This window comes from Neomonachus schauinslandi, chromosome 3 (assembly GCF_002201575.2).
Source record: "Neomonachus schauinslandi chromosome 3, ASM220157v2, whole genome shotgun sequence".
In the NCBI taxonomy this organism is placed as follows: domain Eukaryota; kingdom Metazoa; phylum Chordata; class Mammalia; order Carnivora; family Phocidae; genus Neomonachus; species Neomonachus schauinslandi.
The window spans coordinates 12,242,269-12,257,628 of NC_058405.1; the positions used below are offsets into that span (position 1 = coordinate 12,242,269).

The window sequence follows — 15,360 nt, forward strand, 5'->3', positions numbered from 1 at the left end:
ATGAGGCATTTTATTATTTAAAATAAGCATTAATCCTCCTTAAACACGAGAACAGTTATAATGTTTAGGAGGGATGGTAGCATTCACAATTCATAGATCTATTCAACAACTATTGATTGAGCACCTTCTGCTTGTCTGGTTACCCTGCTGTTAGGCACCGGGGATGTGGCAGTGAATGTGAAGTAGAAAAAACACTCCTAAAATTTATATGGAATCACAAAAGACCCCAAGTAGCCAAATAAATCCTGAGAAAGAAGAACAAAGCAGAAGGCATCACACACCCTGTTTCAAGCTCTACTTACAAAGCTGTAGTCATCAAAATAGTATGGTACCAGCATAAAAACAGACACGTAGGCCAATGGAACAGAATCGAGAGCCCAAAATAAACCCAAGCATATACAGTCAACTAATATTTGACAAGGGAGCCAAGAATACTGAATGGAGAAGAGACAATAAATGGTTTTGGGATAATTGGCTGTTCCCATGTGAAAGAATGAAACTGGACCCATGTCTTAAACTACTCATGAAAATGAATTCAAAATGGATCAAAGACTTATATGTAAGACCTGAAATCACGAAACTCCTAGAAGAAGACATTGGAATAAAGCTCTTTAACATGGGTCTTGGTAATGATTTTGGGGAGAGGGGGTACGATAACTTAAAAAGCAACAAAATAAAAAGTAAACAAGTGTGACCACACCAAACTCAAAGGCTTCTGCAAAGCAAAAGAAACCATCAATAAAGTAAAGAAGAGACAACCTATTGAATGGGAAACGAATATTTGCCAACCATATATCCAGGGGTTAATATCCAAAATATATGAAGAACTCACGCAACTCAATAACAAAAAAACAAATAACCCACATTGAAAAGGACAAAGGACCTGAATAGACCTTTTTCCAAAGAAGGTATAAAAAAAAGTGAGTAGTTCGTAAAAAGATGTTCAGCATCACTAATCATTAGGGAAATGCAAATTAGAATCACAATAACATATCACTTGTGTCTGCTAGAATGGCTGTCATCCAAAAGGTAAGAGATAACAGAAATAAATAAATAAAGCTATTGGTGTAACACATTAAGAAAGAAAAAAAAAGACAAGAGGTAACAGATGCTGGCATGGATGTGGAGAAAAGGGAACCATTGTGCCTTGTTGGTAGAATTGTAATTTAGTGCGGTCACTATGGAAAACAGTATGGAGGATCCTCAAAAAATTAAAAGTAGAACTACCATATGACCCCCAATAATCCCACTTCTAGGAACATATCCAAAGGAAATGAAAACATTAATTCAAAAAGATATCCGCACCCCAGTGTTTATAGCAGCATTATTTACAGTAGCCAAGACATGGAAACAACTTAAGTGTCCATTGATAGATGAATGGATAAAGAAGTTCTGGTATATATTTACAACAGAATAATATTAAGCCATAAGAAATGAGGAAATCCTACTATTTGCAACAACATGATGGACCTTGCCGGCATTTTGCTAAGTGAAAAAAGTCGGACAGAGAAGGACAAATGCTGTGTGATCTCACTTATATGTGGAATAAAATGAAACAAGACAAAAGTCATAGAAAAAGAGATCGGACTTGTGGTAACCAGAGGTGGAGGGTCGGGGGAGGAAGAATTAGAGGAAGGGGGTCAAAAGGTCCAAACTTCCAGTTATAAGATAAATAAGCACTAGGGGTGTGATGTACCACATGGCGACTACCATGAATATGAATGATATATGGGAAAGTTCTTAAGAGAGTAAATCCTAGGAGATTTCAAGGATCACAAGGAGAAAGTTCTTTTTCCCTTTCCCTTTTCTTTTTATTGTATTTATGTGAGAAAATGGATGTTAGCTGAACCTATCGTGATGCTTATTTCACAATAGATGTAAAGTAAACCATCCTGCTGTCTGCCTTAAGCTTACACAGTGATGTATGTCAATTATTTCTCAATAAAACTGGAAAAGAAGACATAGATGTGATGAGGATTGCACAGCAGTGTGAATGTACTCAATACCACTGAACTCTACACTTAAACATGGTTAAAATGGGGTGCCTGGCTGACTCAGTTGGTGGAGCTCCTGACTCTTGATCTCAGGGTCGTGAGTTCGAGCCCATGTTGGGTGTAGAGTTTACTTAAAAAAAAAAAACTTAAAAAGAAAAAGGTTAAAATGGTAAATTTCATGATATGTCTGTTTTACACTAGAAAAAGGCGGTTAAGACAAGTAAAAGGCAACGTAGTGGGACTAGATCAAGCACTTGGGGTTGTGGAGTGTTAGGGATTCTGAAAGGGGCCCCTACCCTGCCTGGGGTTGGGGGGAGCAAAAGGGGTCCCTGGAGGGGTCATGGGGCCCCTGACCCAGAAAGAAGGGGAAGCCATTGCCCCGCACACAACTTTGAACTTTCTGGTGCCCAAAGGGGTCTGTTGTGCGTGACCCAAGGAGGAAGAAGTGTGGGGCTGGCAGAGACCAGGGTGACTGTGTCCCTGTGGGGCCCCGCTGTACCCCGAGGCTGGCTGGCATCTTTCCATCTTGGAGTAACCAAACCCTGTGCCCGCACTTTCCTCCACAGACCGCCACTCTGCGGCGACAGGGTCGATATATGTGCTCCACGGTTCCTGCAGACGCGCAAGAGGAAGCGCAGAGCTTATTTGTCACGGAGGTAATGTGTTTTTTCTACATCAATTTACACCTTATTTTAAAGCCACTTTTTGCTAACGCTCCCCCCTCTTTAAATTTCAATGATATTTTCAAGCAAGTGTCAGAGACGTAATTACATTTTTGTAGTGGAAGTTAAAATAGGAGAATAGAATAGGATTTTCAGAGCCTGAAGCTTGGACAGAAATGTCAACAGAGGTCGTTTCTGACGGCTGTTTAAAACATGAATTCTGCAGAACTTAGGGCGCCTGGGTGGCTCAGTCGGTTAAGCGACTGCCTTCGGCTCAGGTCATGATCCTGGAGTCCCGGGATCGAGTCCCGCATCGGGCTCCCTGCTCGGCGGGGAGTCTGCTTCTCCCTCTGACCCTCCTCCCTCTCATTCTCTCTCTCTCAAATAAATAAATAAAATCTTTAAAAAAATAAAAAATAAAAAAATAAAACATGAATTCTGCAGAACTTAGAGGTATAGAATAAGGAGTAACTCTTATGAACTCACTGGAAATCTTTGGCAGAGGATTTGTTATTGAGATTATTTTCAGCTGAGACTCAGCACACACATTTATGTATTCATTTACTTCATTTATATGTTCATACTTGTAACTTATTTTCAAGACTAGTTCAGTGTTCATGAAGTGCCAGATGATAATGAGCAGAGCCCGACTCTATCTCTGATCAATGTATGATTCTTACCACTCTTGTTTGAACATACAAATAATGATTATCTTGTTATAGAGGAAAGAGAAATTACTGCATTTAGACTGCTTCCCCCCCCCCCCCCCCCCGCCCTTGGGGTGTTTGTTTCTTCTTCCAGGTGCTTTTAGATAACATGAACTAATTAGGTCTTTTAATTTTGTTTCTTGAAGTGCTCCTTCATTTAAAAATAATGGATTTTTATCCCTATTTTTCTAATTGATTTTTGGATGATACATATGCCCATCAATAAGTTTGCCCACCACAAGGAAGTTATGCTTTTAAAAGTGAAGAGCAGGGGTGCCTGGGTGGCTCAGTCGTTAAGCGTCTGCCTTCGGCTCAGGTCATGATCCCAGGGTCCTGGGATCGAGCCCCGCATCGAGCTCCCTGCTCAGCTGGGAGTCTGCTTCTCCCTCTCCCTCTCCCCCTGCTTGTGTTCCCTCTTTCGCTGTGTCTCTCTCTGTCAAATAAAAAAAAAAATTAAAAAAAAAAATTAAAAGTGAAGAGCAATTAAAGTGACAAGGTCATAGTCACAATATTTAGTTCCATTGAGATTTTCGAAAAATTAAATATGTATTTAAAATTGTAAAAGTAATGATCTCTCATCCTCTGAAAAGAACTTCTTGTCTTACTTTCTTTGCTACTATATTAGTAAAATTAATTCCGGACAAATAGAGCCAGATATGTTTATATAGTCTTAAATGTTTATTTTAAAGCAGGATGTGGACAAACTGTGCCGGACCCATAGGCAACGTCTGGCCTGCAGCCTGTTTTTGTAAATAAAGTTTTATTGTAGCCACACCCCTCCGTTAGCATGACTACTTTCACATTATAACTCAGAGTTGAGTGTTTGTGGCAGCAACCATGTGACCCTCAAGGCTGAAAATACTATCTGGCCTTTTGCAGAAAGAGTTTTGTTGACCCCCTATTTTAAAACATGGAGCAATATTGATTACTAATTCAGTTCTCCCAGTTGCTTAATAAATAGGATTTTGGAGGGACAGCTCTCCATTCAGTTCTTCAATCACCACAGGTTGAGCAATAACAGCTTCGAGCTATCCTGCTGCAGCCAACAGAGCTAAGGCCTCTTGGGACTCTGCCACTAGGGTGGAGTGAAACAGCACTTCCTCTCCATCCTCTGGTCCAGCCGAGAATGACTTAATGGCTTTCTTTTTAAAACAACTGCAAAAACCTTTCAGTATTAACTTCAAAATATTATTGAATTTCACAAGTTGGAAAGGTCAGTCATGGAATCAGCCAGTCGGATCCCTGTCTTTCTAGAGTTACAGTTCTCTGGATGCTGATTTCTGATGTAACCCCTCATCTTCTAGACTTTCTACATCCCCGGAGGGGTGGGGCTGCTTACCTTATTCTGTGCTTCAGCCTTAGAATTTAGCTGGTATCTGCTATGTGCATTGTCAACAAGGGCTTATTAAATGAATGACTCTCTGGCTATCTAACCTGCTTAACTGGGTTTTTTATAGTTTCTTATGACGTAAAATATTTAAACACGGTAATTATCTTACCCGTGTTATCTAAGATATTAAAAATCTGGGCACTCAGGTGTTGCATTCATAAATGCACCGATTATATACAAGTGTCTGCTTATTTATTTATTTTTTAGGTGGGCAGTTACATGTCATATTTCAGAGTAGGTTTAATGTCCTGCCAGAGACTTTGGTGGTATGATTTTAGTTGCTGCGCTTGTTCAAAAAGCTGAATAGAGAATAGGAGCGCGTGCACAAGCCTGTATCACACCTGGTCAGAGCTGACTTGGCCGTGCTAATGGACCTAGAGAGAATAGCGGGAAAACCCAGACCTACAGGTAATTCTGAAATCACACTTTGTTTGGAATGTGACTTTGAGTGTGGATGTCTGATGTTCTCAATGTGAAAATGCTTTGAAAATATTTTTGAGAAGCATTTATAAGAATAAAATAGTATTTAAAAACCTCCATCACTACTTGGCAAAGAGATGATTGAAAAATTGTTCCGCTCCCCCATCCGACTCTGTTCCTAACCCTTCTCTGCTTTCAGAACGATAACATAAAAATCTTACACTGCCTGCCCTTCACGAGCTTGCCTGTAGAGTGCTTAGCATAGTCTGGCACGAGAGAGGTGCTGGGCATTGCTGTAGTTATTTTAGTGACTTTGGTGTGGAGGGGAGTTTGCTTCAGAAGGCCTTCAGGCATAAGCTGTGAAACGTAAGGCTGGCCTTCTAAATGATGAAGTGAAGTAAGCAGAACCGACACTTTGATCATGATGTTGATTATAGCCAGAGTCAAGTCAACTAAGTAAGGCACTCATTTTACTTACTCATTCAATGTTTTTTTTCCACACTGAAGTTTACATATGTGTAGCCAAGAGCTGACTACACAGAAAATCAGTTTAGCTGATGGTAACTTAATCACACGCTTCCCCTATTGATTTTGACTCATTCATATTTGAAGTTCTGGTGGATGCGGTCTTACAATCTTTAGAGTCAACACACTATTCAGTGGATCATCCTGCATAGATGAGTGAAAGACACCATGCTGGTCCGTTGAGTCTGTTGCGTAGTAAGGTAGTTTAATGCAATGTAGGGGATGTAGAAACTTACTTTTTTCCTCTGAGGGTTTCTTCTAGCTGATGTAGGAATTAACTTGATATGAGAAACATTAACAGGAGGGAAAAAACCAAAATTTTATTATGTGCACATGGAGGTCCAATAAAGAAACTGAAACCCCAAGAAATGACCAAGGCAGGCAGTTTTTACACATTTTAGACAAAAAGACAATAGATCTATGAGGAATTGACAGGATAAAGAAGACAGGTGTTTGGGAGCTTTAATTAGTAAGGAATTCTAAGCAGAATTTAGGCTGAGGTAGTAGATGAGAAAAAAATGATGAGGTTTAATTCTGTAGCTTTCTCAACTTTAAAGTCTCTACCTCTGGTGATAAGGATTTTTTTTTACTTCTTAGTACAGGAGAGTAATTTTCATATGGGAGATTTGTTTCTGGCTTTCACGGGGACAGAGGAGGGTCTCAATGTCCTTTGAGCAGGTTGACTGCCAAGAAGCTTCAGTTCAAAATAAGCAATATGCCATTGTTGTACATTTTGGGGCAGCCTGCCCTGGCCCCCACACCAGTGTGTAGGTTAGTGTCATGGTAGAAGGTAAAGCTCCCTACTTTGGTTTACACGTATGTGTGCACACAAGGTGATGTCACGGTGCCATTGTGAACTGGAATCTGAATCTTTTCTCCTAATAACCTCACTCTGGCCCTTATAAATAGAAGGAAAAACCGAGGGTAGATTTCTATTATACTTAATAACAGAGCTAGTTATAACATTACTAAACATCCTGAAAGGGTCTTTAGGTTCACACTTTCTTCCATTTCATGTTCTAGTAGAGGGCACATGACTTCTTAAGAACCAAGGGCTTTGAAGTCAGAAGCAGTACATTGTTTGTTATGTAAATGCAGCAACTGAAGTGAAGTTTGTCCCCTTGCAAAATCTCTCTGATCATGAATGATGGTAACTTAAAGTGACCCTGTTCCCAAGTGTAGTGTTTTAGTGATTTTTAAGCTTTACAGGAACCTCTGATGGTGGAATTTCAGGCACAAGAGGGTTGAGGTGAAAGAATTTTTTTTTTATGTTTGTGTGGGTGTGCATTCATAAACCTCCCCAAACGTCCTCCAAAAGCCATCACATATCTTTTTTCTTTCCCTCTTACGCTTTTTTTTTTTTTAATCTGTCCCCCCATAGTGCATCAAAACCTATAACTCTGACTGGCATCTTGTGAACTATAAATTTGAAGATTACTCGGGAGAGTTTCGACAGCTTCCAAAGTGAGTAAATGGTCAGGCCCCACAAGGTGGGGTCATACACATGGGCAACAGTTTTTTGCACTTGAAATGCTTAGGGAGGTATGTAACTTCATATGCAATCAGAGTAATTGGAGAAAATATTCCTAGATGGTTTATATGTATATGGAATAGCTGTTATTTCCAGGGTATTTGAAAGTAGGACTCAAACCTAGCACTCGCAGATTGGTAAATGGTAAAAAACACATGGATGATTTAGTTATGGCCAATGGTTCTTTTCAGGATACCACTGATAAAACACAACCGGTAAAGTACCTTCAGTGAGAAGTAGAAGACAAAACGTAAATGCTACAATGTGTTTTATCTTTGAAAGAATATTTTGAAGAGACATAAAAAGCATTTTATAGTGAATAAATTTTATGTTAAAAAAAAGTAAATCAGGGGCGCCTGGGTGGCTCAGATGGTTGATCATCTGCCTTTGGCTCAGGTCATGATCCCAGGGTGCTGGGATTGAGCCCCGCGTTGGGCTCCCTGCTCGGCGCAAAGCCTGCTTCTCCCTCTCCTTCTACTGCTCCTCCTGCTTGTGCTCTCTTGCTCTCTGTCAAATAAATAAAATCTTAAAAAAGAAAAAAAAAAGTAAATCAAAGAGCACACATTTCCCGAATGTTTTCTTTACCTTCTTTAAAGTATTAATGCGTTCTGGAATACACCAAAAACAAGTGTGTTTAGATTGATTAGTGGTCAATAAAGTGAACCAGGTGTAGGTAGGTCTTGAGAGGTTAAGTTACCAAATGGTACATCCTGAAATGATGCAGTTGGTAAATTTAGTATAGCTGATCATGAAAATCGAAATCAAAATCAAATAATGATGGGTTGTATTTTAAAAGTAACCATCACCAATGAAAATTTTACCTATAATGGAGACCCTGTTGATATATTTTTCCTCTGTGTTTGGGGCATCTATGAGTTTGAACCATTGAAACTATTCTCAGTGAACTTTGCTGTTTGTTTTTCCTATTTGTGTGGTTCAGCCACTCCTTAAGAGTGTTCAGCCAACTTCCCGATTGACTCTTTTTGAACCTCAGCTTAAAACACTCCCTTCCAGCATTATCTTCTCCAGATGGGTATGCTCCTTAGTTCTATATTTACCCAGTACTTATTTGGGGATTTTTAAGGTCTTTCCATTTGATTGTATTAACCTATCTTCACTGATAGTCTGCTTCATACTATTCTCCTGGTTATCATAGAACAGACTATGAGATATAGTGAACTTACTGGATGAGATACCTTTACCACTGGTCGATTTCACCTTTGGCATTAATAATTTTCCAGTTGTGTGGTAAGAAAGAGAGGGAGGATTCTAACATAAATTCTGTACTCTGCCTGCATCCTCTGCTCACTCTCCCTCTGTGAGCTTCAGTCTCCTCACCTATTAAATGGTCTTGATACCAGCCCCCACCATCTAAAGGACTGAAGGAGATAATGTATGTGAAGCCCAGTGCTTAGAACATACTGTTTAATAAATGCAGGCCGCTGTTACTGTGCTTTTGTTAACACTGTCATCATCAAGACCGTGCCTCCCACTCTAAAGGCCATGATCCCATTTTCCATTTTCTCTTACAAACTTCATTTTAAAAGTTATTCTACTGAGGCGCCTGGGTGGCTCAATCAGTTAAGCGTCTGACTCTTGATTTTGGCTCAGGTCATGATCTCAGGGTTGTGAGATCAAGCCCCAAGTCGGGCCCTGCGCTCAGCACGGAGTCTGCTTGAGATTCTCCCTCTGCCCCTCCCTGCGCTCGTGCTCGCTCTCTCTTTCTCTCAAATAAATAAAATAAATCTTTAACAAAAGTTATTCTACCAAGTTTTTATTTATTAATACACTTTCCCATTTTTTTTTTTTTTAAAGTAGCCTCCACGGAGCCCAACGTGGTGGGGCTTGAACTCATGACCCCGAGATTAAGACCTGAGCTGAGATCAAGAGTCGGACACTCAACCGATGGAACCACTCAGGCGCCCCTATGCTTTCCCATTTTAAATATATCTATGCCAGCTTTTCTACATGGCTTTTGGGGGCTCTCTAACTCTGGAATCACCCGCTTTGCAAAGCAGTAGTGCCGATTGTTTTTATTCTTCAGCTGAGTGGACCAGCTTTGGATTTGTTCAATGTTGGTTCCTCTGATGGGGGAAAAAATGCATAGATTATAAAACAGATTTCTTTCTTCTCTTTGAAGCAAAGTGGCCAAGTTGGATAAACTTCCAGTTCACGTCTATGAAGTTGATGAGGAGGTTGACAAAGACGAGGTAGGCAATTGCTTGCAGATTTAAAAATTGATTTAGTTTACAGATTGCAAGATTGTTGGAAAATTACCAGCATTTAGCCAAAAGAGGAATTGGAATGTTTCTTGAAACGGGAAGAATTTTTTTAAAATGTATTGTCGGATTGACTGAAATAAGGTCTCCCTTTCAACCTGACTGTTCAGGGTACAAGTTCTTCCTGTCTTGTTTATTTGTTCTGAGATCATTTTCAAAGGCCTGGATAAGATTTGGCTACATTGTTAAAAAATATCAAGATTACTTAGACCTTAAGTTTAGGTTGTTTTTCAACAGGATATCTTGAAACAAACTGGCCACCAGTAGGCTTTAAATGGCTCTTTCTTCAGTAATGGCTTTGAGTGAAGTATATGGTACCAAGAAGCTTTTCTTTTCCTGTCTTTTCTTTAAACAAGCCCACTCCCCCTACTCTTGGAGAAGTGCATAGAGAGAACTGGGCATTAAGATGACTGAGCCAGGGAAACCTAATAAAAAGTCAGTGCAGGTCTCCTGAGTGGCTCAGTTGGTTAGGCGACTGCCTTCGGCTCAGGTCATGATCCTGCAGTTCCGGGATCGAGTCCTGCATCGGGCTCCCTGCTCGGCAGGGAGTCTGCTTCTCCCTCTGACCCTCCTCCCTCTCATACTCTCTGTCTCTCATTCTCTCTCTCTCAAATAAATAAATAAAATCTTAAAAAAAAAAAAAAGTGAGTGCAACCTGTTTCTCCATTTCTCATTCTCCCCATGAGATGCCTCATTGTGAGTTGGGTGGGGCGGGTGTCCTGATTGATTGATGATTGATTGATTGTCAGCTAAGCCATAACACTGGCCATTCAAGAATATTAAAATGTCCATGGCAGCAAATTATTTTAGAAACAACTTTTAAAATAATTCTGGGAAGAGTAAGTGGTCATCCAAATGAAAAGATATTTAAAAAAACTTGGTGCTGATTAGTAGTAAGAGGAGAACCCATTGAAATAATGCACGTAAGGGCACACAACAAACTGTAAAATCCTAGATAGGTAAGTTATTTCTTATTGCTAATAATAAGAACATTAAACCACCGATATTAATATTGATATGGTCTAAAACAGAACATAAGATGGGTCTTTCTGCAATTGTCTACTTGATTGCAGCAATACAGATCACTACTAGAGACTAGTCTTCGGAGGTGTGAGCCGGGTAGCGGGACTCCGTGTGGCCCTCTCTTCTCACTGAGCGCACTGAAGTGTCCAGCGGACACTGCCTTAGAAAGGCGAGGAGGCTGCAAGGGAGCCACACGAGAGAGAGCGCGGAGGGCCCTGGGTTAGCGTGTGGCAGCCTGGCCACACTGTGTATGTGTGTGTGTTCACATGTCATCTGTCTGTCTGTCTGATGCACGAGTGCGTGCCTAACGTATTTTTAGCAGCAGCTGGCTGCCCCCTGCTCGCCTCGCTACCCTGGCGCCCACAGCTGGAGTCAGAACCTGCTCCAGTGAGTTTCTTTGTTTTTCTAGCCATGTCCCTGCACTTTCCTGACTCCCCTCCTCTACCGCTATCCCTGTGCCTTCTTGTCTGTCCTTCCTTCCGAGCTGTTGCCCCATCCATTTCTTTCATCCCTCCTTTCTCTGTTGCCTCCTATTTCCTTCCTTTCTTCATTCACCTTCCCCTGAACTGAGCCTCTGGGAAGTTTTCCAGGAATTTGCTTTCGTCCTCCAGTTATAGGGGAGTATAATTTGAAAACATTTTTCATGAAATCAGGCGAGACCTTACAACCTGAGCGGTCAAGTATGGTATGTACTTTCTGTGGCTCATTAAACACTTAAAAATTTGGACTGGAGCTAGCTTTGCCTTTTAATGGGCTAGAGCTTTTCCAGGAACTTAGGCTTCTCCCTCTCTTTTACTGCCAAGCAGACTCTAAAGTGACTTGTGGCAGATGGTGACTCCAGGGAAGGGGCAGGATGGGGCAACCTGGCACCGATGGAATGATTTTCCCTTTGGCCAAACTCACAGCAAGTAAGATTAGTAGTAGCAGGAGCTCGATTGTGGTTTGCCTTCTCTCCTAGGATGCTGCCTCCCTCGGCTCTCAGAAGGGCGGAATCACCAAGCACGGGTGGCTGTACAAAGGCAACATCAACAGTGCGATAAGTGTGACCATGAGGGTAAGGTGGCCCATCTCCCTGCATTCCCCTCTCATTAAACCCTTTCTGCTATAGGTCTTGGGAATAATGCTCAAAATAAATGGGTATGCTGTTCTTCCTGACAAAAGTGACACTGTCTGGTTAGTAAGATGCCTCCCTGGTGATAGACCCCCATTGGTACTGTGCCACTTCCACCCACTTTCCCTGCTTCACCCTCCGACCACTAGCATGACGAGACCATCATTGGGCTGGTGTGAAGGTGCAGTCGCCAATGTGGGCTTTCTTCCCTGGATCCACTGCAGCAGTGGCACCTCCAAGCACATCACCCAGGGGGTAAATCTGAGCACTTTGGGGAGGTCTACTGTGACAAAGTCAAGAAAGGCAAAACTTGAGAACCAAAGGGAAAACTGTTAGATTGGAAGGGGATTGCAAAGAGAAGAGCAAAGCTAGTATAAAAAGCCATTCAGGAGAGGAGGAGGACCAGAGAAAGACCAGGATAAATAATAAAGAGGAGAGAAATAATGGAAGGGAGGTAGGATGGACAGGGAGATAAAGAAGAGTTCAAGGGAAATGCTGACCATCATAATCCTGAGGCTGGAAAATCATTCAGTGTCACGAGGCAGAGAAAGTTCCTGTTCTGTGTGAGCAAGAAACCCTGGGGATTTGAGAAAGTTTCCATCCTTCTGTACTGCATCCCAAATTGGAACTCATTGCACTGCTTTTGGGTGGTTATGTAAAAATATCAAATTCTGTGGGTGAGAAAAATGACCCATGCATGTTAAGTGAACCACTGCCTCAGAATTTAAATGCACTGAAATTATTAAAATGTGGTGGAGAGTCTTAACTCACCATTACCTGGGGCGTTGGCCAGAATTGGGTTTGTTTTGGAGAGAATAGAAGTGGTTTTTACATATGTATACAGCTGTGAGTTATCGATAGACATTGTGACTCTCTTCATTTTGAAACAATAGCTGTGTATGTATTCTTCTCTCAGTCATTTAAAAGACGGTTTTTCCACCTGCTTCAACTTGGTGACGGATCCTACAATTTGAATTTTTATAAAGATGAAAAGATCTCCAAAGAACCCAAAGGATCGATATTTCTGGATTCCTGTATGGGCGTGGTTCAGGTAAAGATGAATAGAGTTCTATCATCGAGTTTTCTTATCTGTTAAGAGTGCCATCTGGAATGAGCAGATTTAAGCAAACACTTCCAAAAGTGGCAGTATTGGGGGTGGAAACAGAATAGCTGACTGTCAGGTGAGTAAAGGCTTGTTTTTCATCACGATGGAAGCTGGCCCATGAAGCCGGCAGGGTTCTGTTGTAGTAGGCCTGGTGCCCTGGCATGCGAGTTCCTGTGTCTAAGATAATGGTTCAGCCGCTTTACAGCTGTGTAACCTTGGGTAGGCTGTTAACAAAAGTTCCTTCATATGCAGAATGTGCGTAATGATCATGTTTCCTTAATAGGGTACATTGAAAGGACTAGGTGAATTAATTTGGAAATATCCAGAACAGTTCTTAGCCTCTCACTACGATCATAGTACCAATAGCAGGGTAGTCAAAAGACTGGGTTTCAGATCCAGACTGAGTTCAAATCCCTGCTCTACCACTTACCAGCTGTGTAACCTTGGAGACATCATTGATCCTCTCTGTGCCTCAGTTTCCTCATTTGTTAAATTGGGGTAATTGTCAAATATGGTTACTGAGAGGATTAATTAACGTATGTAAAGAGCTTAGAACCATGCTAGCCAATGGTAAGAATTCAACCAATATTGGGTATTTTTGTTATCATATGCTATTGCAGTTGTATAGTTATTTTTTTTTTTTTGAGATTTTATTTATTTATGAAAGAGAGAGAGAGAGTGAGCATGAGTGGGGGAAGGGCAGAGGGAGAGGGAGAAGCAGGCTCCCTGATGCGGGACTTGATCCCAGGACCCTGGGATCATGACCTGAGCTAAAGGCAGACACTTAACCAACTGAGCCATTCAGGCACCCCAGTTGTAGAGTCATTCTTAAAAATTATTTTTAATCATGCATAATGTACTCATATTATAACATACTTATATATTTAAAAAAATCATATTGTACAGATAAACTGGAGGTCCCTCTCGATCCCCATCTCTCCCTTTCCCAGAGAGATGCTGTTACCAGTTTGATGTAGGTTCTTCCATACCTTCACAGAATTGTCTTTGAAAGCAAGTTGCCAGTTTCCCGAACTGCCCATCCATCCACCCACTCCCCTGCCACTTTCCAGGAAGTTCTAAGGCAGTAACATACAGGGATCCATAAAACACAGGATTGCGTGAATTTAAAGTGAGTTTGAAAGCAGGAAGGTGAACAAGGAGTCGGGGTAGGGAGGAGATGAAGAGGAATTAGCTAAGAAAAAAGCAGAGGTCTTAAAGACACCTGCTGTGGGTGGGTAGCAAACTGGGCTCTATGCTTTCTAGCTGGGAGACCCATTCAGTAGCACGGTGCACACGGATGCAAACAATCCAATTAGTCAGAAGCTGTCCGAGTCATCTCAGAATGAAGATCATTCAGGCATTTCTCATGGGGGCCCTCATACAGAGGGCACTGTGCGCTTAATGAACAATCTCCTTGACAACTCCTCACAATAGATGCAGTCACCATTATCAGAGAATTCTTCCTAAAAATGACTCAGTGTTGGCTGATGACATTGGCCTGAAGCTCGGTTCTACAAGAAAGGTTGTTTTGTGGGGCCAGTGTGATTGAGGTTGGAGACACAGCTGTCTGGTTTGACTTTCAGGTGTGTGTACTTGTTTATGTACTCACATGTGTAAAACTAAATTGCATTTTTATCCCAGTAATGCATTCATCTGGGTCAAACAGTGCAGAAAGGTAACATTGCATGCATGTTCCTGCTTACAACACCTCCACCTCACCCACTCCTCACTCCCCTGAAATGATCACTTTCAACTTTTTCCACTCTTCTTTCTGGGGATGTGCCTTCATAATGCTGGATAAGGCATGTCTGCTGCTTTTTATTTGTCAGTTGTGGACATTATATGATGGAAGGTGGGATTTTAGCTCCTGCAGCCCTCCCTCCTGCTCTAACCTAGACTAATTGCTTTCTTGGCCTCTGGATAGTCGTCATTCTGAAAACTCTTTGCCTTCCTCCCTGCATTGGATTCCCTGTTTCCAAGATCCTGTGTCTTCTTCGATCTTGCTTTACTTCCTTGTTTTGGAGGAGCACATCCTCCAAGTAGCTTCCTGAGAAATCATGTCTGAGTGGTTAATTTCTTGAGCATTAACTTACCTGCAAATACTTTCGGTTTTGCATTCATATTTGTTTGATAGTTTGGCTGTATGTAGAAATCCAAGGTGAAATTTACCTTAGAATTTGAAGACACTCCATTTTCTTCTGGATGCTCATGTTCTTTTGGGGGTCTGATGTTATTCTTATTCTCTGTTCTTCTCCATCTTCTCTTTACCTCTAGTGACGGAAATTTAGGTTAGTTTGTCTTCATTCTGATTTTTTTGGTAAACTTTTTTTGTTAAGGCATAACATACAAATAGAAAATGTACACGTGATGAATGCGTGACTCCCACTGCTTCTAAATTTGGATCTCTTGTCTTACGTGCTGTGAACTCTGGGAGAGCTCTCATTCTGGAAACTGTGTCCTGTATTTTGTAGCCACCTTGGTCTTCCTGAACTCTGGTCAGTCTCATTAACTCAGGGAGACTGCAGGACTCTGTCCAGGTTCCCCTTTCTGGGCCACAACCCGGATACCACCTCCAGCAGAGTGCTGAGTTGCTGCTAGGGCTCACCTCATTTA

General features: G+C 41.5%; 1 protein-coding gene across 4 annotated transcripts in view; it reads left to right on the forward strand.

Moving 5' to 3' along the window:
* DOCK9 (dedicator of cytokinesis 9) overlaps positions 1 to 15,360 on the forward strand; it is a 214,996-nt gene that overhangs the window by 73,878 nt on the left and 125,758 nt on the right. For all 4 annotated transcript variants that reach the window (XM_044913528.1, XM_044913529.1, XM_044913526.1 and 1 more), the window contains 5 exons: positions 2,527 to 2,650; positions 7,080 to 7,162; positions 9,370 to 9,439; positions 11,490 to 11,585; positions 12,559 to 12,693. In XM_044913528.1, the coding sequence (XP_044769463.1) occupies positions 2,527 to 2,650; positions 7,080 to 7,162; positions 9,370 to 9,439; positions 11,490 to 11,585; positions 12,559 to 12,693 (508 nt within the window). The remainder of the gene's footprint in view (positions 1 to 2,526; positions 2,651 to 7,079; positions 7,163 to 9,369; positions 9,440 to 11,489; positions 11,586 to 12,558; positions 12,694 to 15,360) is intronic.